This window comes from Sarcophilus harrisii, chromosome 5, assembly GCF_902635505.1.
Source record: "Sarcophilus harrisii chromosome 5, mSarHar1.11, whole genome shotgun sequence".
NCBI classification, from domain to species: domain Eukaryota; kingdom Metazoa; phylum Chordata; class Mammalia; order Dasyuromorphia; family Dasyuridae; genus Sarcophilus; species Sarcophilus harrisii.
This window is the reverse complement of record NC_045430.1, coordinates 58,313,169-58,334,822: the sequence shown is the minus strand read 5'-3', so window position 1 is coordinate 58,334,822 and position 21,654 is coordinate 58,313,169. Positions and strand designations below refer to the sequence as shown.

At 39.8% G+C, this 21,654-nt stretch overlaps 1 protein-coding gene across 1 annotated transcript in view; it reads left to right on the top strand.

Annotated features, from left to right (window-relative positions):
- Nucleotides 1–1,484: 1,484 nt before the first annotated feature.
- Nucleotides 1,485–21,654, top strand: part of CCND2 (cyclin D2) — a 37,057-nt gene continuing 16,887 nt past the window's right edge. Inside the window, exons 1-3 of the mRNA XM_031939014.1 lie at nucleotides 1,485–1,926; nucleotides 3,784–3,999; nucleotides 9,113–9,272. Of these exons, the coding sequence (XP_031794874.1) occupies nucleotides 1,732–1,926; nucleotides 3,784–3,999; nucleotides 9,113–9,272 (571 nt within the window). The 5' untranslated portion in view covers nucleotides 1,485–1,731. The remainder of the gene's footprint in view (nucleotides 1,927–3,783; nucleotides 4,000–9,112; nucleotides 9,273–21,654) is intronic.

The following is a 21,654-nucleotide window of genomic DNA, read 5'->3' as shown; positions in this document are numbered from 1 at the left end:
CCACACCACATCACCTTCTCCTCTACTCCCCCCTCCCCTTTGCTTTCACATCTCCCTTTCTCCAGTCCCTTGTCATTAAAGCATGCAAAACTTTTTAACCCAGTGTATCGGGTAGGAGAACCTAGCAGTGCCCGGTACCCCCCAAGCAGTGCTAACTCTGTCCCAAGGGCGTGGCTAGGAGATAACTAGGGTGACATCCCATTCTCCTAATATTAGATGCTATCAGGAATAGGTGGGAGAGAATAGCCGTGACCTAGAATCAGGGACCGGGCATTTAATAACTAATTAAAAGAAAGAAAACGATGTCTGCCAGCAATGCATCCGAGGAGCAACTTGGATGCACGCAAATTGACAGCGGAGATTGTCAGCTATGCGCAGAAGGGAGAGGTGGGGGAGGGGAGCTAAATCTAATCAGTCCCCTCCTCCACCTCCCCTCTATTTCCTAGAAAGCTGTATCTGTGTGGTCAGGCCCTGTTCAGAAACCTCCGGCTGCTTCTCCGCAGATAGAGGCAAAGTCAAGCTAGAGGGGGCTTAAACTCCCGAATGCTTGCTACTGGGGAACCCCTGGGGTTCATTCAGGCCTTATGCCAAACTCCTCTTTCCCTTCCTTACCCTTCTTTATCCTTATGATCCCCAGCCCTTCTAGCCAATTGCTTCTGGTCCCCCCACTACACACACACACACACACACACAAACCCCCTAGAGTAGAATGTTTCCCTCTAGGAGTTCCTGTCTGCTGGGGGTGCATCCACCCACCCTGGAACCGTCCCCCTTCCTCTTCCTTCTCTCGCTAGTCTAATGGAAAGGAAGGTGGTTTGTGCGAGCGCGCGCGCGGGACTCGGAGGGGAGGCGGGGACGGACATTGTATTCTGAGCACTTTTAGCTAAAGTGCTTTGAAAGAAGTTTATCTGGAGCACAGGCGAGGCTGGAGCCTCAACCCTATCAAAAGCTAGGCATGCAAATTTTCTTTTCAAATCAATCCCAATTTTTCACTTAAAGATCAATTTCAAAATTATCCACTCCCCCCCCTCCCTTGCACACATTCTTCACTATGCAAGCATCTGGAGAAAGATATAGGAAAGCCAAAGTGAGCATAGGCAGGGTTTTATTTGGGGAAATGGGAATGCTCCCACCCCCACCCAAACATACACTGCACTAAGACTTTTGGGACGTTCTGTAGGATACAATTCATTGAAAAAGTGGAGGAAAGAGGTGAAACGGGAAGCTGTCATTTTTTATGGGCTACCCTATACGTGGGCCCCTGGTTCCTTTTTGCTAGAGCGGATAGAGGGAGAGGGCAAAGGAGAAAAGAAAAGGGGTGGGGGGAGCGTTTGATGTTACATCTCACCAGCTGCTGTTCTCCATAATAACGAGAGGGGAAGGGAGGGAGAGAGGCTGAAAGAAGGAGCGGAGGAGGAACTAGGGGGAGGAGAGGGAGGGAGGGAGGGAGGGAGGGGAGCTAACTGCCCAGCCGGCTTACGTCACTGCCTCCTCTGCAGGAGGAAAGAGAGCCTAAGACCAGAAAAGTTTGAAGGGAGAGCAGGAGTGAGTGGAGCAGCTCTCTTAAAGCCTCTTCCTCATTTACCCATCTTGCTTCCCTCCCTTCGCCCCCTCCCTTCTTTTTCCAAAAGAAGGAGGTAAGGACTCCCACCCACCCCCCAAAACCTTTTCTAATCTTGAGGAAAAGGAGGGGGGCGGGGAGGGAAGAGGAGTAGATTCCTTGGGAACGTCATGGAGCTGCTGTGCTGCGAGGTGGACCCCATCCGGAGGGCTGTGCCGGACCCCAGCCTCTTGTTCGATGACCGCGTTTTGCTTAACTTGCTTACCATCGAGGAACGCTATCTACCCCAGTGCTCCTATTTCAAATGTGTTCAAAAGGACATTCAACCCTACATGAGGAGAATGGTGGCGACTTGGATGCTGGAGGTTGGTCTGGACTCTCCCCATGGAAAATCTCTCCCCCCCCCCCCCTTCACATCCTCACCTCTATTTCGGGGATCTTGAGGGATTGAGACCTCGGAACTTTTGCATCGCGCACTCTTAACCTAAACTCGGTTATTCCGCGCGCGCCTTTGCTGGACTCGTGGCCTTTTTTATGATCTGCGCGAGGCAGGATTGGGGGCGGGGGGGGGGGGGAGAGAAAACAAGGGGGATTGGGCTGAATCTGGGTGAGATTTGCCGTTGTGGGGTGGCGGCCCGAGAGGGTAAGGCTGAGGGCTTTTGAGCCAGCCCGCGTGTGCAGGTTCGCATGTGTTTCTCTGCTTCCAACCCCCAACCTGCGGAGGCTGCTTTCAGCGTGTCTGTGCAGCGTGTGTGTGTGTATGTATGTATATATGTGTGTGTCCGCGCGCATGTGTACTTTGTATGTGTGTATAGATATGTGAGAAGAAAAGTTGCAAAAAAAAAAAAATGTAAAAAGCCAATTTATCCCAGCCCCAAGTCTCCGCATGTGGTCGAGGATCCACTGTTGGCATTGAAGAGTGGGCTGGGGGGAGGGGGAGCGGAGAAGGAAGAAGGGCCGGGAATTAAAGTAGCCTCAAACTCTGCAAAAAATAGGGGGGCAGAGATGACCCCACACACACACATACCCTTTCTCCTCCCCCACCCAAATCTTTGCCCAGTAAGTTTCTCAAAGTGCCCACGTATGCATAGCCTTGGACCTGCCATGGTTTCGCCATGTTGCTTTGCAAATTCGGGTTCAAGAATCTTGAAATTACCACTGGATCTTCAGAAGACCTCCCTCATGACCCCAGAACCCCTCTTCTGCCTTTTTATTCTGCTCCCAATCCCACATCCCTAGAAGTATTGCTTAAGGAGTTCAATTTAGGAGTTTGCTTCCTGCGGAGATTTGGGTGGGGTGAGGAAGGAAAGGGGTTCAGGACACCCCCTAAAAGAAGTAAGAAGGTGGCCCACCCTCAGTTGCTCTTTAGAGCAACCCCATTTCTCCACCCCCACCCCCACTACCTTCCCTTGCTCTCATCCTTGTGGGGCCCAGCAGGACATAGCGGTCACTTGCTTTCTTAACTGCTTCTGAGCGAGTTGGACCTCTGTAAGAAGCATTCTAAAAAGTCGAAATAAAAGTGTCTAAGCACCCCCAGCAAACAAATTTGGAAAGCCGGAACCCTTCTTGGGGTTTTAGCGCTGAAATGGCTCCTCTAGAATTATTCCTCGATTTTTAGTAAATTTTTGAAACAGCCACGGCAACTTCTCCGACTTTGTGCAGCTGAGACTGCGACATTTCTTCCTCTCCTCCCTCCCCCCCCCTTTTCTGCACCCCCACCCCCACCCCACTAGCAACTACTGGATCTCGGAGCCACGATTTCCCACCGACACCACCCTAAGCATTTTTTTCAATTATATGGAATGATAGAGGAAGGGTCCTGAGGTTTGATTATGTCCAAGTACTGCCCACCAGTTGCCTGAGTAATTTTGATTTTATTTTTCAGTATGAAGAAATTTTTTTAAAAAAGAGTGAGAGCCAGCAAAAGAAGTATGTAGCAAGAGAAAGTGGGATGGGCAAGTTACTGCTTATTCCTTTGACTTGGGGATTTTATTTAATTCATTTCTTTTTTTTTTTTTTTCTTTAATGGAATCGGGATGTCAGATACCTGGTCAGCTGTCTATAACTTCCTGTCTCTAATCTTATAACTCCATCACATCCGCAGCCCTCCCCATCCCCTAAAATGAAATCGTTTGAGTTTGTTAACTATATTCTGGTTCTCCCTTTTTATCTCCCATACTCTCTTCTCCCTTCCCCCTACCCTTCCTATCCACCCGTTGTAGGTCTGTGAAGAGCAGAAATGCGAAGAAGAGGTTTTCCCTTTAGCCATGAATTACCTGGACCGTTTCTTAGCTGGGGTGCCCACTCCTAAGTGCCGTCTCCAACTTCTGGGTGCTGTCTGCATGTTCCTGGCTTCTAAGCTGAAGGAAACCATACCCCTCACGGCAGAGAAACTGTGCATTTATACGGATAATTCTGTCAAACCCCAAGAGCTGCTGGTAATTATTGCCTCCTCCTTCCAATTCTGTTCAGCCTTAGCCCCTTTCCTAGATTCCTGCATTTACTATAGCTCTTTAATACTGCTATCTTTTTCTTTTGTGGATGATATCTCTATCAAGATTGGGTTGTTGAAATTTATACTTTTATATCAGTAATAAGTATCTATTTGATAAGAGATAGGAATGATGACAGGAGTCTGCTGATCTACAGAGACTGAATTTGAATCTTTAAATGCTGACAAAATAATAATACAACTTTTCTAGATGGGAATCTGACCTGACTGTAGACTTAGAACTTGAAGAGATCTGGGAGATGTTCTCTTCAATCTACCTCCTTATTTTGCAAATGAGGAAACTGAGGTATGCAATGATGGAGTAACTTGCTCAGGGTACAGGTATTAGTAAGTAACTTCTGAGCTGCACCATGTATGTAATACCCTATGTCCCAGTGATACCTTAGAGGCAAAGTAGACTTTCAGTAGTTGACTTGGTTCTTAGCATATCTAAAGTAATAATAGACTTTTTTAGGGAAAGATTTTTTTTGCACCAAATTTGGAGGAAAAGGAGAGAGAGAGAGTTGACAGGTTACAAGCCAATGGCTCTGGTTTGATCCCTCCTTTTTGGGTTCATTAGGAAATAATACCCCCTTCTTTCACCCTATTCCCCCCCCCCCAAACCTTATAAAGAGAGATGAAAATCTTCCCTCTCCCTTTTTATACAAAACAACCCCTCTCTTTTCCCCTTGAGCTGTCTCTTATAAACTAGGATTGGAATAGTAGTCTCTATGTGTTCCATCTCTGTTATCTACATAGTGACCATGATCTATAAAAAAGTGGTTGGGGTTCTCCTAAGGAAATTACATTAACTGGTAAAGGGGGCCGTTCCTACGGGCGGTGCTGCCATCTAATGGCAGAAATTCATAACCCTAGAGGTAGGAGGAAGGATTTGCCAAGGGGTATATAGACAGCCACAGTGAATGACTTCACCTTTGAAACACTGCCAAATTTCAGCTGCTTCTCTGAGGCTGAAGAAAAGTGGTTTCCTCTAGAGAGATATCTCTTTTTAAAATTGTGCAAGAAAAAACTCTTGCACCAATATCCTTTTATAGAACTAGAGGCTGGGGTTTCAACCTAGCTTTGTAGTCAGTAAGACCTCAGGATTTCGCCAGTTTCCAAAAATAGTTGAAGTTGACTTTGGAGCTTATAGAGGGGAAACTGTAGGGTTTGGGGACCGGGCTATTATTCTGTGGGTAATGGAATGTGCCCATATCAATTCATAAGAGCCGGAAGAAAGATGTCAACATCAGTGACAGCTCCATTCATTTCAACACACTGGCAAATTCAGAAGTCATGTGTTTGATTTAACAAATATTCTTTAATCATGTCCTTTGTGCAAGACACTAGACTAATGGGTCAGGCTAACATTTTGTATGGTGCCTTGAGATTCAACATGCAAAGTATTCTGCTTGCTTAGGAAGAATGTAGAGATCTTCAGTTAAGGGCAAAATCAGTAGGAAAATAGTATGATCTCTGACTTCATAGAACTTGCAGTCAAGTGGGGTAATGAAATGTATTCACAGATAAATATAATACCAATTGAACTATACTATGCAAGACATTTTCAGAGTTCCCTGAAAACCTAGATTGGAAGCTTCATAGTGTTAAGTAGTCATCTTTAAAGGCTATGATACCATTCCCCATTCTCCTATCATAGACAGCTAATTTTATTGCTGGAAAAGGAATCTTGAACACCGGGGGTTCCAAGTCATTTTCTAGGTGAAGAAATCAAGGCTCAGAAATATGTGTGTCAAGATTAAAGAGCTAGTTAGTGGGTGGGTGGGGAGAGTGGGAGGAAATACTACCAGAACTTAATTTTCCAGACTAAGAAATTAGGACAATATTTTGAACAGCCTTTAAACTGAAAAAGAACAGCCTTTAAACAAGAAAAAGAGAGTTGAATTTCTTAGGACAAATGTGAGAGTATTATTGGAGGTTGAGTTTTCTTTCTTTTCCTTCTTTTTAAAGAAATCCTCTGGCAAATTTTTTTCTTCCAGCTGTTATATCCTTTTTAGTTGCTTCACCTTGGACAAAATTTCCTAAAGGAGCTCAGTGAGGACTGATCTTTAAGAGAACTGATGGTGCAAGACCTAGAAGATCTGATATTTGCATACTTAGCCCTTGGACTGAATAATAAAGGCAGTCTTATCAAAGCAGAAGGGAGAGCTAACACTAATGATGGGAATAAAGATACAAAAAAGAGCTTAAGCAAGAATGTTGAGTCAAATAATGACTATATTAGGGTTAATTTTTTTTTTTTTTAATCTATTTTATAAGTTCAAGATAGGGTAGTTGTGGCTAGACAGCAATTCATCTTAAAAAAAAAAATCTTGAGTTTTGTAGGCTGCATGCTCAAAATTCATCTTTATTGTGATATAGCAGCCAAAAAATAGTTGATTTGGGTATATTAAGAGAGGTATAATGTCAAGAATTAGGGAGGTAAAAGTCTCTGTATTCTGCCCTGGTCAAAGTATTTGTAGAGTTTTGTATTCAATTCTAGATATTACATTTTAGAAGGAATATTGATAAGCTGGAGGGTGTCTTGTGAAGGAGGGCCAAAATGGAGAAAGGCCTTGGAATGATTTGGGAAGTATCTTGGAAAAGAAAAGGCTTAGTAGATACAAGAGAGTAATAACCAAATGTTGGAAGGAAACTTATGTGGAAAATAGAGTGGCCTTATTCAGTTTGATTCTGAATAGTAGAACTGTGAGCAGTGAATGAGAGTTTCAAGGTATCAAATGGAAGGTTGATACTAGGCAACACCAAGAACTGAAGATATCTCAAAATAGAAGTTCAGATGTGACCTCATATACTTGTTGAATGTATGACCCTGGGCAAGTCACTTAATCCAATTTGCCTCAGTTTCCTTATCTATAAAATGAGCCAGAGAAGAAGATGGCAAATCACTATGGTGTCTTTGCCAAGAAAACCCCAAATGAGATCATAAAGTGTTAAGACATGACTGAACAAAAAACAAACAAACCTCAGGAAGTAGTAGATGCCCCTTCATTGAAAGACTTCAAGCAGAAACTAGATATCTATTTGGGGTATTATATTATAGAAAAGATAATTATCAGGGATAGGTTGGACTCTAAAATCCTTTCTAAATCTGAAATGATGATTCTTTGATCTTCAAAATCATGCCATCTAGAAAAATAAGATTTCTAATAACAGTCCCTGTTGTAGCACATTTAGGTGAGCATCTTAAAAGTGTCTCGTTTTCCAAAATTATTGCATGATTTGTCTGGGAAGATTTTATTTTATTCTACTTTTATCTTTCCTTCCTTCCTTTCTTCCTTCCTTCTTTCCTTCCTTCCTTCCTTCCTTCCTTCCTTCCTTCCTTCCTTCCTTCCTTCCTCTCTACAAAAATAAGTATGCCATTTTTTGCCATTGCCTAAGAAGTACAATCAGACTGTTGCAAGATGTAGGTTGTCATGGAGCAGGGTCAAGGAAGATTATTTCAATCTTCATTTTTCCACGAGGAATTAAATTACTAAACTTCACTGACGCAGACATTAAAAATAAATTTTTACAGAAGGACCACAGCGACCTTGGCACTATCTAACTGTTAGTTCAGCTTTCTAGGTGAACAAACAGCAGCATGGGATTTGGGACAAAGAGAAATAGAATCTTGGCAAAGAATAAATATCAGGGAAATATGCTCCCTAGACTCACCAAGAATTTATATTTTTAACAAAAGGAGAAAGTCAGTAATTTTAATAGTTTAAACTTGAGTCCATCTACTCCAACTTGTATCTATCTGATCAAGCAAAGTAATAGTATAGAGCTTTGTGGGTCTTAAATGTCAGCTATTGTTAACAATATTACTCTTTACACTGTCCCAATGAGTGGTCAATCTTCCTCTGTTTGGAAATCTCAAGTGGTAGAGGACCCAGTAATTCTGAAGACAGCCCATTTCACTTGGATAGCTATAATTGTTAGGGTTGGGTTGGAGCAGGGATGTTTTGGGTTTTTTAATTTGTTTGTTTTGTTTTTTTAAAGATCCAGTCAAATCTGTTTTTCTGTGATTGTTACAGATTGCTTCTCTTTTTGCCCTTTGGGATCAAGCTAAACCAATCCAATCCCCTTTTCCATATGATAACCTTCTATTACTTGATGCTAACTACCCTATCTACCAAGGCCTTCCCAAGCTCAATTTCTTTCATTTATTCTGGTTTGTCATTTTTTCAAGTCGCTCTAGCTTACTATGATCACACTGTAGCTTATCAGTATGTCATCACTAAAATGGGACATCCAGAACATGACGCAGTACTCTGGGTATTGTCTGCCTACCTTCTGTGGTAGGCATTCCTTCTTTTAATACAGCCTAAGTTATTGTTCTTTTTTCTTGTTATTATATTGCACATATATATATATATATATGATTTACTCTTATCTTCCCCATTTAATACTTGTGAAGTTGTTTTTTTGAATCCTCAATTAGGATTTTACATTTATTTCTATTTTAACAAATTTAGCCCTGCATCCTATATACTGTTAAGGTTATTTTTGGATTCTGATAATCATTGAATATTACATATTTAATCTTCCTCAGTTTTGCCTCTCCAAATCCTATCTTTTTCAAGGCTTCACATAAGTGTTATCTCCTAAACTATCTAATCTTGCTGATAGTTTGTGGCATATGTCGGCAGTAGAATATAAATCTTTCACAGCACCTTGTATAGAGTAAGCATTATAAATTAAACTCGACTCCCTTCCAGCTTTTTGTGTCTATGTCACCTGTAAATTTGATAAGTAATACTGTAGTCCCAGGCAGATTTCTGAGAGATGGCACTAGAAATCTCTTTTTGTATTAACCATAAATCATTTATTACTACTTCCTACTGTAAGTAAGATGTTACCTACATTTGCATTTTATTCTTCTAATAACATGAAGAGGTTCCCCACTATAAGATAGTGCACATTGAAGGTATGGGGGGAAGAGTTCAAGCCTAAAATCTTAGCAGTGATTTAATGCCATTCACCAGAATTCCTTGCATCTCTCCTTCCAGTATATTCAGATTCTATTCTTTTTTTTCCCCTTTCTTTCCCCCCAGGAGTGGGAATTGGTGGTATTGGGCAAGTTGAAGTGGAACTTAGCAGCTGTGACCCCTCACGATTTCATCGAACACATTTTACGGAAGCTGCCCCTGCCGAAAGACAAACTGCTTTTGATCCGAAAGCATGCACAGACATTTATTGCTCTTTGTGCAACAGGTAAGGGTAGTTTTCTGGTTTTCACGGGTTTGAAAAGACAGAGAAATGCGGAGTGGGGGCCACACTTTGGTAGGTTCCTCAAGGAAAAGTTCACATAAACCTGTCTTTTAATTGTTTAGAACAAATTTTTTGTGTCCTAATACTGGAATATCCTCAGTTTCATTGCTATAATATTTAATCTTTTGAGGGGATGCATAGTTTGGAGATAAGCTGAAAAGAAATTGAGGAGTGAGTTTAAATGTAAGTTAAAGAAATAATGTCAAAGTATAGATCCTCCTATTCTAATAAAGGAGAATAGTGGAAGTCTGGAAAAATATAATTAGCTGTTTTCTCTTCCTCCTTGAGTGAACACTACACTATCTTGATTCTTGGCATTGTAAAAATGGATTCAGCAAGCACATTCTTTATTTTAAAACATTTCAAACTTGTGTTATATTTCACCACATTTGATGGTTGGTTCTCTTGGACCCCCTTTTCCCTCAGTATCTAAAGAAAGTAGAGGTGAGATGGAACATCACCTCTCTGAATGAAAACCTTCCCATTGTTTATTATTTCTTTGTAGTAGGTTGCATTTAGTACATGAAGTCCAGGCTTCCAGTGGAAGAGTGTGACTTGGAATTGAGTTAGTTAAAGCATCACTTTACCTGAATACATATGGGCAGACCTGCCTGAGGAGATGGTCATTCAGCTTAGAAAGGAGTTGTATAGCTATCTGTATTTTAGGAATTGATTTCTGTGATACTTAGAGGTAGGATTCTTAAACATTTTTGTTATAAGCTCTTTGAGTATTCTAGTGAAGCCTATGGACCCTTCTCTGAATAATGCACAAAATAAATTATACTTAGGAGTGCAAAGGAATCCAAAAGTTAGTAAAATTAAAGTGTAAATTTTCCTAATTAAGTTAAAAAACTTCCAAGAGGTTCGGGAACCTTAGGTTAAGGAAAAAGGCATGGAAACATATATACAAAGCAAACTACATACGGGCTAAGTGGGAAATAATTAACAGAAGGAAGGCATTGGAATTAAGAAGGCTTGGTGAAGATACTTAAAGGAAGCCAGGAAAATCAGTAGGTAGAGTGGAGGATTCTATACCAATCTAATCACTGAGCCAGTCAAAAGAAAAGACTTATATTATAAACTTTATCACAAAATCTGATGAAGGGATGTCATCCTCTTTTGTCTTTTTCTTGTATGATATGGACTTTGGAGTGTAGCTTTATAATCTCAGGTTCCCAACATTTCATTCCACAGAGTTCTCATTTTCCTTGGTTTTCTCAGGATATCATTCCCTCGTAGCCTAATCTGTTCGGTGCAGAATATATGCTATATGTTTAGGTTGAAAGATGGTGACTTCTGTTCCAGTAATCCCACTGGTCTATTCTGAAAACCCCCGACAAGTTAGACTGAACCTTCTTTTTAGACTAAATAATTTTCTTCTTCTTTTCTACTTTGACTTCCTCCATAGAGGTCAATCCCTCCGTAACTCATTATTTTGTTCTCCTCAGGTCCTATCCTTCCTTTCCTCTCTGTTAATCATACAGCACTGGAAGAGTTAGGTTAACTTGTCCTTTCTCTGATCTTACGATGGCTGACTCCAGTTTCTAAGCTCCCTCACTGCCTAGCTGTTGGGAGCCTAAAAATCATTATTGTCCTTATATCCCTACTGACTTTTTTCTAGGATAGATCCTCTTCTGCTTTAACCTCTGCAAATCACTGGGTCTTAAAATGAGTTTTCTCATGTATAAAAATGAGGGAGTTGGATTACAAGATCAGTAAGGTCCCTTCCAGGTTGAAATGCTATAATCTCTATGATTGCAGGAAACAGAGCAATTTCCCCAAAGGACAGGCCCCCTTAATTTCACACCTATCCTAAAATATAGCAGTTTTTTCCTGGCTTCCTTAGCTAGCTGATTACGCTTAACTCTTCATTAGAACTAAAGACCATAACCTATTGAGTCAAAACAATAGATTCAGTTCAAACAGGACCTACTGTGAGAAATACCAGTCAAAATGTTTTGCCCTCAAGAGTTTTTTCTCTGCTTAGTAAGAAAGGGACATAAACAGGAAAAGACCTATTAGGAAGTATAAATACTGTGCAAACTGAGGATTTAATTAGGTAGGATTCATCTCAGAAAGCCTTATAGAAAGAAAGCTTGTTGGGTATGAAAGTAACCATATTATTAGAGAGTTTTGATTTAATTGTCTGTTAATGTTTAATACTATGCAAGACATTACACAGATATGTTCCAGAACTGAACTAAGGGCTTACAGTTTAGGGTGTTATCAGGAAGAAAGCTAATGTCTCAGGATATTAGCTTTCCATGATTCTAGCTCCTGGGATTAATGGATATATGAACATATGAGCTCTTAGCACTATGCTTTGCATATGGTATCTGGGGTGCAGGTACCACACACCTGCTAAGGTTCAGGTAAATCATATATCAAGAACTAGACCTTTTAACTAGTCCATTCTTTCCCTCTTGCTCTTGTGTCTTTCCTTTCCTCCCTGGTATATTAGGGGTAATGATCAACCACCAGCAAAATGAGAGATCTTCTGAGCTACTTGTTGATCCCAGAGCCAGTCATCAGGCCAGATCATGGAATAGATGGCTGTGAAAAAGAACTGTTGGTGATTTCAATAAGTGGTGATAGAGAGAGTATATGTGTGTGAAAAGGCAAGATAGAGGAAATAACAGAGAGGCCAGAGGAAGGGGAGTGAGACCTTCCAGTGTGTATGATTTAGAAATAAGATCCTATCAACACAAAAACTTTTTCCTTTCTTAATTGAGCCTGGCCTTAAATGACCATCAAAGTAGATTTGACTTTGATTTTTAAGACACCTGAATTCCCACTGGAATCTGACCCAAACCTCATACCATCCTTAGATTTACTCTTGATGAATGAAGGCCCCTGGGTGAATGCCTTTTTAACAAGTGATAAGGCCAGTCACTTTTCTCCCCTAGACTACATCCCCCAGGAATTAAACAGTCAGCTCTTGGACTTCATATTTCCATGTTTGGCAACAATAATAATAACTTACATTTATATCACACTCATAAAGTGCTTTTGTGTGTAATAATTGACTGTCCTGTGGATCATAGGTTTAGACATAAAAGGGAGCTCGGACTTGTCAATGGGACTCACAGAATAAAAGAATCATAGCATTTTAAACAAGAAAGGACCTTGAACATAATTTATTACAATCCACCTCATTTTACCAATCAGGAAACAAGCTCAAAAACATTGATTGCTTTTTCCTAAGGTCACACAGCAAGGTGCTAAGGATTTAAAGCCTTTTAACTCTAAATTCAGTATTCTTTCTTTAAAAAAAAAAATGACAAAAAAGAACATTGTAGATGACTTGAAATCCTAATTAAGTGCTTGGTGATTTTTGATTCCTTATGTCATGCTCATAGCCATCCAGTGAGAACAGAAGGACCAATGCCATCTCCTTTTGAACTCACCATTGGAAGGAAAAGAGAAGGTGATTAATACTCTTTCCAAAGCCCACAACACATCCTGCCTCACACCCCTTTTGGCACCATGATCCTGTCCCAGGCTTGCTTTGCCTTTAAAGCTTTTCATCCCTTATACAGTCAGTGTTAACCTACTTATGGTGTGTTTCATTGGAATTTTGAACTTCTAAACCCTATGATTCGAAAATAATATTCCCAGGAAGTCAGAAGCCGGGTAAGGACTGGGCCCGCCTCTTACTAGCCATGTGATCTCAGACCACTTAGTTCCCTTCTCTGGGCCTCAGGTTGCTAATCTGTAAAGCTAGAGGTTTGGGCTCTAAAGCTCCACAGGCTGTAATTAATGTGCTGTTGTGATCCGAGCCTGTATAAAGTGAACATCCTGGTTCTTCTCTTTCTTCCTGCCCCAACTTCTTTTTGTGCCTCTGAGTTAAGTTAGCAAAAGCTAAACATGGGTATCCACTTCTAATCCTGCACTTGGAAGCAGCAAGAGAGGTCTATATTAACTTCATTTGGGAGCCACTGGTAAGGAGCATGGGACACTGGTCCTAGCTTTATTCTTCAGTCTCTGTCTTTCTCAAGGATGTGGTTGCTATTGCCTCCTAGTGGTTACATTGCAGAGCAGTTATGTCTGTCATTTTCTTTCATTTGTATTTAATTTTAAAATTCAGTATCTCTTGGATTGTAGAATTTTTGTAATTATTTTCTGAACAACTAGCCTAAGGATAATCATATCTTTACCTTCTATTTGTATTGTCATAAAGATGGAACTTAAATCAATATATACTAACACTAATCCTAATAGAGGGTCCAAGAAGATAGCATTCAACCAATGACCAGGTGTTTATTAAACATCTTCTAAGTACCAGGGATGCCAGTGCAAAGAATAAAATTATCCCTACTCAAAAGGATTTGAGTGTTTCTTGGTCTTAGAGAGAGACTTTCAACCAAAGTACTATCTATTTCTGTGGTGCTATTCTCTAATCAGTATGTTAAGAGATCACACTCTCTCCAACTCTAAAGGGAAAATTAAAGTATTTTTTGGACTTTATTTGCTGTTTGTTACAAGAACCTGGAGGATCCTGAGGACAAAAAAATGCTTGATTCTGTGTCCTGTCCAAAGTGACCTTAAGCAAATTGCCTAACATGTATAAGAAGAAAGCCTGGGAACCATCAGAATTGGGTTCTTAATCATAGCACTACCATAGCTGGGTGTCCAATGGGCAAATTATCTTACCTGTGGGCTTCAATTTTCTCATTTACAAAATGGAAGTTATAGGGGATGATTGCGTTGCAGTGAGGATTTGATTTCATTTCTGGAACTCACACCAAATTGGTTGGATGGAAAGTACTACAGGAAATAAGAGTATTTGTTCTCCTAGCCCCTGGCATTCTTAGCTTTCTGTTATCAGCATCTTTCTTCATCCCAGTCTTTTCAGTAACTCTTTTACAGTCTATCAGTAAGCATTTACATTATGTGCAGATAAAAATCAAGCATCTTTGCCCTCAGGTGCTCACAATCTAATGGGAGATTTTACATGTAAATGATAGATATAAAGATCCATACTAATGGATTGGAGATGAGTCATAGGTCTCTTTTAGGTGCTGTCCTTCACTTACTAGAACATGAGCTCCTTGAGAAAAGGGATTGTCTTCCTTTTCTATTTGCATTCCCAGCCTTTAATACTGTGTTTAGTACAAGGCTCAAATTTTTTTTTTTAATTCACTTATTGGATGGAGTTAGGAATTCAGAAAGGAAGTAAAATCATTTAACAGTCAATTAATCCACATGATTTTAGAAAATGTATTTCTGAGGGACAGAACATAGATTAGGATGACCTAACTATATGGTTTCTTGGAAGAGGTTTGTAGGAGGAGAGTAAAAATGTAAAAAGACTGGCAAAGTAATAAAGACTGTAAAGATGCTGTACAATAAACTTCATATTTTTTGGCAGAGTGATCCTGGAGATAATGAATAGATAGCCAATGGAGTTTGTTGTGTAGAAATGTCACATAATCAGACCTACATTTAAGGAGGATTATAATGGCAACTATATGGAGAATGGTTTGAAATGTGGGGAAGACTTGGCATGGATATTAATTATAAGGTTATTGCAATATCCATGCAAGAAATGATGAGGACTTGAGATAGGGTGATAGCTGTGTGAATGGAGAAAAGGAGATAGATGATGATAAATGGTATAAAGAACAAAAAATTTTAACTGGTTAGATATACATGTTAAGTGAAAGTGATGAGTTAAAGGTTCACTTGAATTACCCAAAGAATAATGGTATCCCCATTATTTTGGAAAATTAAGAGAATTTCAGTGGAAAGTAAATGAGTTCTATTTTAGACATGTTGAGTTTGAGATTCCTCTAGAACTTCTAGTTCTTATATATCCACTTGGCAGTTGGCAATGTGGGAACCAAAGCTTGAGAGAGAGTTCTGAGACTGATTGTATAGATCTGAGAGAGATTTTCATAGATATAATACAATACATTAGAGCCGATGAAATCACTAGTTGAGATGAGAGAGAAGAGGACCCAGGATAGAGCCTTGGTTTAGTTTTATCACATGGATAAAGATCCTTAATAACAATAACATTAAGCAATAGTCAAGATAGATAAAAAGTAACCCAACAAAGAACAGTATCACAAAAATCCGAAGAGAGAGAGGGCAGAAGAGAGGCAGGAAAAATGAGGGTTTAGAAGAGAATGTTACATTTGTTAGTTAATAGGTTATTGGTGAGAGCAGTTGAATTATGAGGTTTAAAGTCAAATTGCAAAAGGTTTAGACTGGAGAGGAAGTGGAGGTACCAAATAGAGCTGTCTTTTTCTTGGGAGTTTAGCTGAGAGAAAGTGGAGAGATGCAGGAGGATAGCTATTAGATAAAATAAGAGAGCTCTGAGCATTTAAATGGTCTCAAATGGTTTTTTTTTTTTTGGACTTCCTGGAAGTCACTGTGGGGCACAGTGGGTAGAATACTGGGCTTCGAATCAAAAAAAAAAAAACAAAACTGAGTTCAAATATGGCCTTAGATACTTACTGTTTAATTGTAGGCAACTTATTCACTTCTGTTTCACCATCTGTAAAATAGATGTTGTAGTAGTAGTAGTACCTACTTCCCAGGATTGTTCTGAGAATCAATTGAGATAACATTTTTAAAAGAAATTAGTCCAGTGGTTGGTACAAGCTCTTAATAAAAGTTTGTGTCCTTCTATCCTTTTATTTATTAGGCACCCAAAAAGGTATGGGGGAAAGGTGTTTAGAGGCCTGAGGGAACTGTGATGTGATAGTTAACCAATTAGGGAAATAATAATAAAATAATATGACATAATTGCCTTGCTGCAGAAAAGACATAACTGAAAGGATAGAATTAATATTCACAGTATGTCCAATCAGGATAGTTGCAAAGCATGAGAACATAGGGGCAAGAGTTTTGAAAGTTAAGGATGTAATGTTGAAATATATTCACCAGAAGGTCAAAATTGGAAAGGGAGTAGGAGAGGGAAGCCAGGACAAAGGTGATAGCCTGGGAAAGCATTAGGGTTGAAATGAGAACGGAGAACAGAATTAGGCATTTTAAGATGTAGGAAAATAAGGAATAATGAAAGATTTTGACTAGGTAAAATTATATCAGAGTTCATAACAGTTAAAATACTTCTGGATAGTATTAAGATCTAGGGTCATGACCAATCTTATGTGTGTAATTGAAGTGGAATGGGGGAATAGATCATGAGAAATTAGTAGATTGAAGAACAGAGGAGTTAGAGGAGATAATTGAAGTAAAATCTGTATGTATGGTGGTATCCTCTAATACAAAGACAGAAGTTGGAGAGGGAGATGGAGAACAAGGCACTCAACTCATTGGGGTCCATTGAGGAAGGCAAATGATTAGAAGGTTCACAGTTATCCCCAACAATAGATGATGATAGTATATTCTCTGAGTATGTGGAAAGCCTGCTTTATGGTGAAAAGGAGGAGATCTGCAAAAAGGGCAGGAGACAGGATTGTTGAGGAGTGGAGGACTTCCAGATGATGCCAGTCAAAAAGCAAGAGGTAGTCTATCTTGACCTCCATAGGTACTGACTAAGGTTTCCAAGACAGATTCCTTTCTAATATTAATAAACAAAATTTCTAAAATGCTTTAAGATTTATAAAGCACTTTTACAAATATTATCTCATTTTGTCATTATAAAACAACCCCAGGAGGGAGATGTTGGTATTATTCTCATTTTACAGATGAGAAAACTGAGGAAGGCAGAGAGTAACTGACCAGTCCATAGTCACACAATTGATGCCTGAAGCCATATTGAAATTAAAGTCTTTTATTCTGTATTTATTATGCTATCTACTACTGACTGCCTAGATTTCTTGTAGTAACATGATTAATAAGAACCCAAGAGCTCTCCTCTGTGACTCTGTTCACTAAGTTGCTGGACCTTCCTTCCCTGAGATACTTAAGGTCCCTAAATTCACATCTTAAAGTTGGAATAGACTTGAAAGGAATCCAGTGTAACCCCTACCTGAAGCAAGAAGTATTTGCCCCTTTTCAACTCCATCTATGCTCATAAGAGATTCTTAACCTGAAGTTGGTAAACATGGTTTCTTTTGGTATGTTTTTTAAAAATATATTTTGATAACTCTATTTCAAGATAATGGATTAACTTTGTAATCCTGTATATTTTATACATTTAAAAATTATTTTGAGAAGGGGTTTATAGCTACAGCATACTGCCAAAGGAGTCTGCTTCTCTTTTCTTAAGCATGCTCACACACAGAGAATCTTTGATCTAAAGAAATAGTGAGGTTTCAATATAGATTTCCCAAGTAATTAATAGAAATTCCAATTAATGAGTTCTGATGGCCTGAACTGATTAAAACCTGAAAAATGAAGACATTTCAGAAACATGCTAGAGAATTCCCTATCTCCTTCCCTCAGCTCCTACAAAGATTTCTGCTTTTCTCCCAAAGGTAAAATAGGAAATTCTTCATCCACATATTGAGAGAGAACTGAGGGAGAGTCCCCTAAAGTCTCTCTGGACCATTTCTGTATACATTTCAGAAAGGTGAGAGATAGCAGCCATGTGCCTCCTTCCTGCCCTCCCAGCCAGTGGAAGAGAAGGTTTCTCTCTGAGACTCCCCAGAAATATGTAGCTGTACTCTATAATCAACCCAGAGGAATTCTGTATCAGGGCCAAAACCTCACTCTGACCCTAGAGATTTATAAAATGTTTCCTACTATCATTCCCATTGAGTTACAGAACCTTGGGAGGAGAAGTCCTTGAGAATAAGAATGGTTCCCTTCTTTGTATTTGGGCTCCCCACAGTTGGCATCTAATAAAATGCTTGTTGATTGCTTGGTAGGTTGGGGTAGAGACATTCTTGAGCCCCCTTTCCCTTTGTATATACCCTCGCCAGCACCCCCCCTCCCCCGCCCCCCACGTGTCCTGCCTTCAGAGTCTCACTGGTATGGTTTACCCCTTCTCTCTATCAAATCCTACTCAAGTCCAGCTCTTCCACAAAATCTTCTTAGATTATTCCAGCTCACACTGAATTCTCTTTTCTCTGAACTCAACCATCTGAACTACCCCACAATTTATTACATCATCCCATTCTTTCTGACTAAGGAAGCTGCTAATATTAAGCTACTAGTTGGCATGTTGCCCAAGGCCCCTTGGAATGTTTCCATATGTCTGGCCTGTTTGAGGGTAGTTAATGTTGTCCTCCCTTCAAAGTCCCTATCTAGGGAATCAGGTGAGAGTAAGGATGCTAAAGCAAGTTGGGGGCAGGGAGTAATTTTTCTTCCTTGAGACTCTGCAGAGAACAAGGGCTGTTGGGTTAGTCTGAGGCCAGGAAGCACTGCTGTTGAGCTCAGAAGGGTTGTAAGCATCGTCTTAGATAATGTTCATCAAATGCATTATAACTGAAGGACTGATTTGGGGGGTGTTTTTTGTTTGTCTTGGGTATTGGATTGGTTTTTTTGGCCGGAGTGAATTTAAGTGAATTGCTATTATTATGAAAGACAATATGACTCCCCCAGCCATCATCTAGAAAATAACTTATTTGAGGCTTTCTGGCTCTGTCTTTTTCATCTTTTTTTCTCCCTAAATCTGGTAAGGAGGCTACTCTTTTTAAGTATCTTTTTAAGATGCCCTTTTGATTGGGACATCTTCCAATGGTATTTCATTTTTGTGATTATCTTGAGCCTAAGGTAAAACAATAAAATTTTACAAATTGGATAAGCATTAAGTACTTTTTTCTTCCAGTTGGAAAATTAGTGACAGGCCCCAGAGCAACGTGTGTCAGAGAGAAAGCAGTAGAATCTAGATCCACTAACTCCCAATGGAATGTTCTTCCTGTAACCACAGGATATCAGCCTGCTGGCCAGTAAATGGTAAAGCAGAATTAAAGTCTTAAATTTTTTGCATTGTTGGTGGAGTGGTGAACTGGTCTATGCATTTTGTAAAATAATTCAGAATTATGCCCAAAAGTCTGTAAAATTGCAAATATACCCTTTGACCCAGAGATACCATTACTAAATCTGTAACCTAATGAGATCAAAGGAAAAGGGAAAAGATATCTATCTAATTATCTATATTTATAGCGACTCTTATGGTGGCAAAGAATCGGAAACTAAGAGGATAGGTAATGACTAAACAAGTTCTTCATATTCCAAGTTCAATGTTCTTTCTCTTACACCATGCTGCCAGCCTGGGTGCCCTCACACTGCACATTGGCAAACTTTATGGGCCTGTGGTGGCCTTCACAGAACATTTCCAAGGATTTTTGACTCTTAGTCATTTCCTTGGCTCCTTTTCCATTTCCTGCCCTAAATCCCCTGTGGGTAGCCTGTCATCCAGAGAGCAAGTGAACATCTGTCCAGAGGTAACATAGGACTTTTTTTGGAGCTGGCTTGTTGGTTGGAGCCCAGCAGTGCCCTGAACCACTGGAAAAATCTGCCCCAGCACCAGACAGTTTTCATTTTTCCCAGTATAAGATTGACCACAAAGAAGCTGTACTAATCATTCAGCAAACATTTATCAAGCATATACTGTGGCCTCTAGGCATTGTACTAAGGGCTGAGGACACAGAAAAAGGCAAAATAAGATTTTGCCCCCCAGGGGTTCACATTTTTCCTGGAATCAGAATATTCATACTTAGATTAGCAGGCAAGAAACCTTGCTTTGTAGCTAACAGTTTAAATGTCCTCTTTGCAACTTTCCTCAGTTCATAAAAAATGAATTTGGATAATATGCTTCAACTTTCTTGCTTCATGCTTTCTCCAAATTTCCTTCCATACTCACCCTCCATGTGTGCAGTTTTACTTCAATCAGTTAATTAGTGTGTAATTAATAGGAGCTGACCATACAAATCATCAGTTTGTTACACAGCAAAGTCCAGGCATTTGTGAGCTTTGAAAGCCCCGGTTCTGGGGCTTGTGGCAGAAGCAAGAGAAAGGCCAGAGTTAGTTTCTCTTCTCCCTGCCCCCAGATGCTTCCAGCCAGAGGCCTCTGTCGGTCTCGGATGTCTGTCTCATTTGCATTGTGAATGACACAGAGGGGAGCTAACGAGGTTATTGGGCAGAGAAACATTCTCATGTGACCCATGTGGAAGTAGACCTACAGCAGAGCTAAATGGGGGCAGGGGCATTCTTTCATTCAGCTTGGCAGAGCAGAGTGGGAAGGAAACAGGTTAGGACGGGACAGTTTTTATCCAAGACTCTAATAAACCTTAAGGGGACAAAGAAGGTGGAAAGGGGGAACGACCTGCTGTCTAGATCAGTGTAGATGAAGCCACTGGGGATCCTTGTGTTTTCTGGCTAAGAGTTCATAAGAGCCTCATGGACTAGGAGAAAGAATATTAGCTTTGAAAAAAAGACTTCTTGATTCTGAATCTGGGGACAGGTGGGTTCCCATCCTGGCTCCCATATTTTCTCTTTGAGGTAATTTTGGTGAGCAAAGTACTTCTTTGGGGACAGTAATGCTTACATAGAGTTGTTGTGAGGAAAAGACCTTTTATATACCTGAAAGTGTTTCATGACCTGGTATCAAAATACAGAGGTAGCTGGAGCTTGTTTTGATCATGGGCAAGTCACTCAACTCTGTAAGCTTCAATTTCTTTAACTGTAAAATGGGGATAATTCTTAACCTCACAACTACTACTGTGAAGCTCAAATGAGGTAATATATGTGAATTACTATGTAAGTATCTATTATTTAATATAAAATGCAAATATTATAAATAAGTACATTAAAAATTATCCTAGTTTCAGAGTATGCTACAGACCTCAGTTTTCCTAGAGTATTTCCTTGCTCAGAATAAGAGGGCTAGGACTTGGAGGAGTCATAATTTAGAAAGTAGCTAACTTGGGTTGTTCTTTAAAAACTCTCCTTTACCCTATCAGTAGCCTGACCTTAAAAATACTTAATCTCTGTGTAGTTAGGAATGTCAGTTAGGAGGAGGAATTCTCCTCCCCAGCAAGTAGAATTAGTAAACTCCTTAAAGAATTGGAATTGGAGGCCTAGTGTCCTCCCAAGTTAAGTGGAGCTTTGTGCTTAATATTAAGCCCTGAGTAAATGTTGAGTTCTGAATTAACTAAGAGTAAAGCTTCTAGGAGTCTGATCCTAGAATACTAGTAATTGAGAGTCAGTTGATAAACTGTTAATATTAGGGAAGGAATATTACTTAGAAGACCTACATTCCTTCATGACTGAATCAATAAGAATTTATTAAATGCTTAGCATATGGAAATAGAATAGACCTTGCCCTAATTGCACATTATAGTAAGGACATATAATAACACATTATAGCTCAACATAGCTAATCAGCCATCTTACCTGCCCATGCAACATCCCTCTCTCCAGTTCTGGAACCATAATTAAATCAATCAAATTAATATTAAAACTG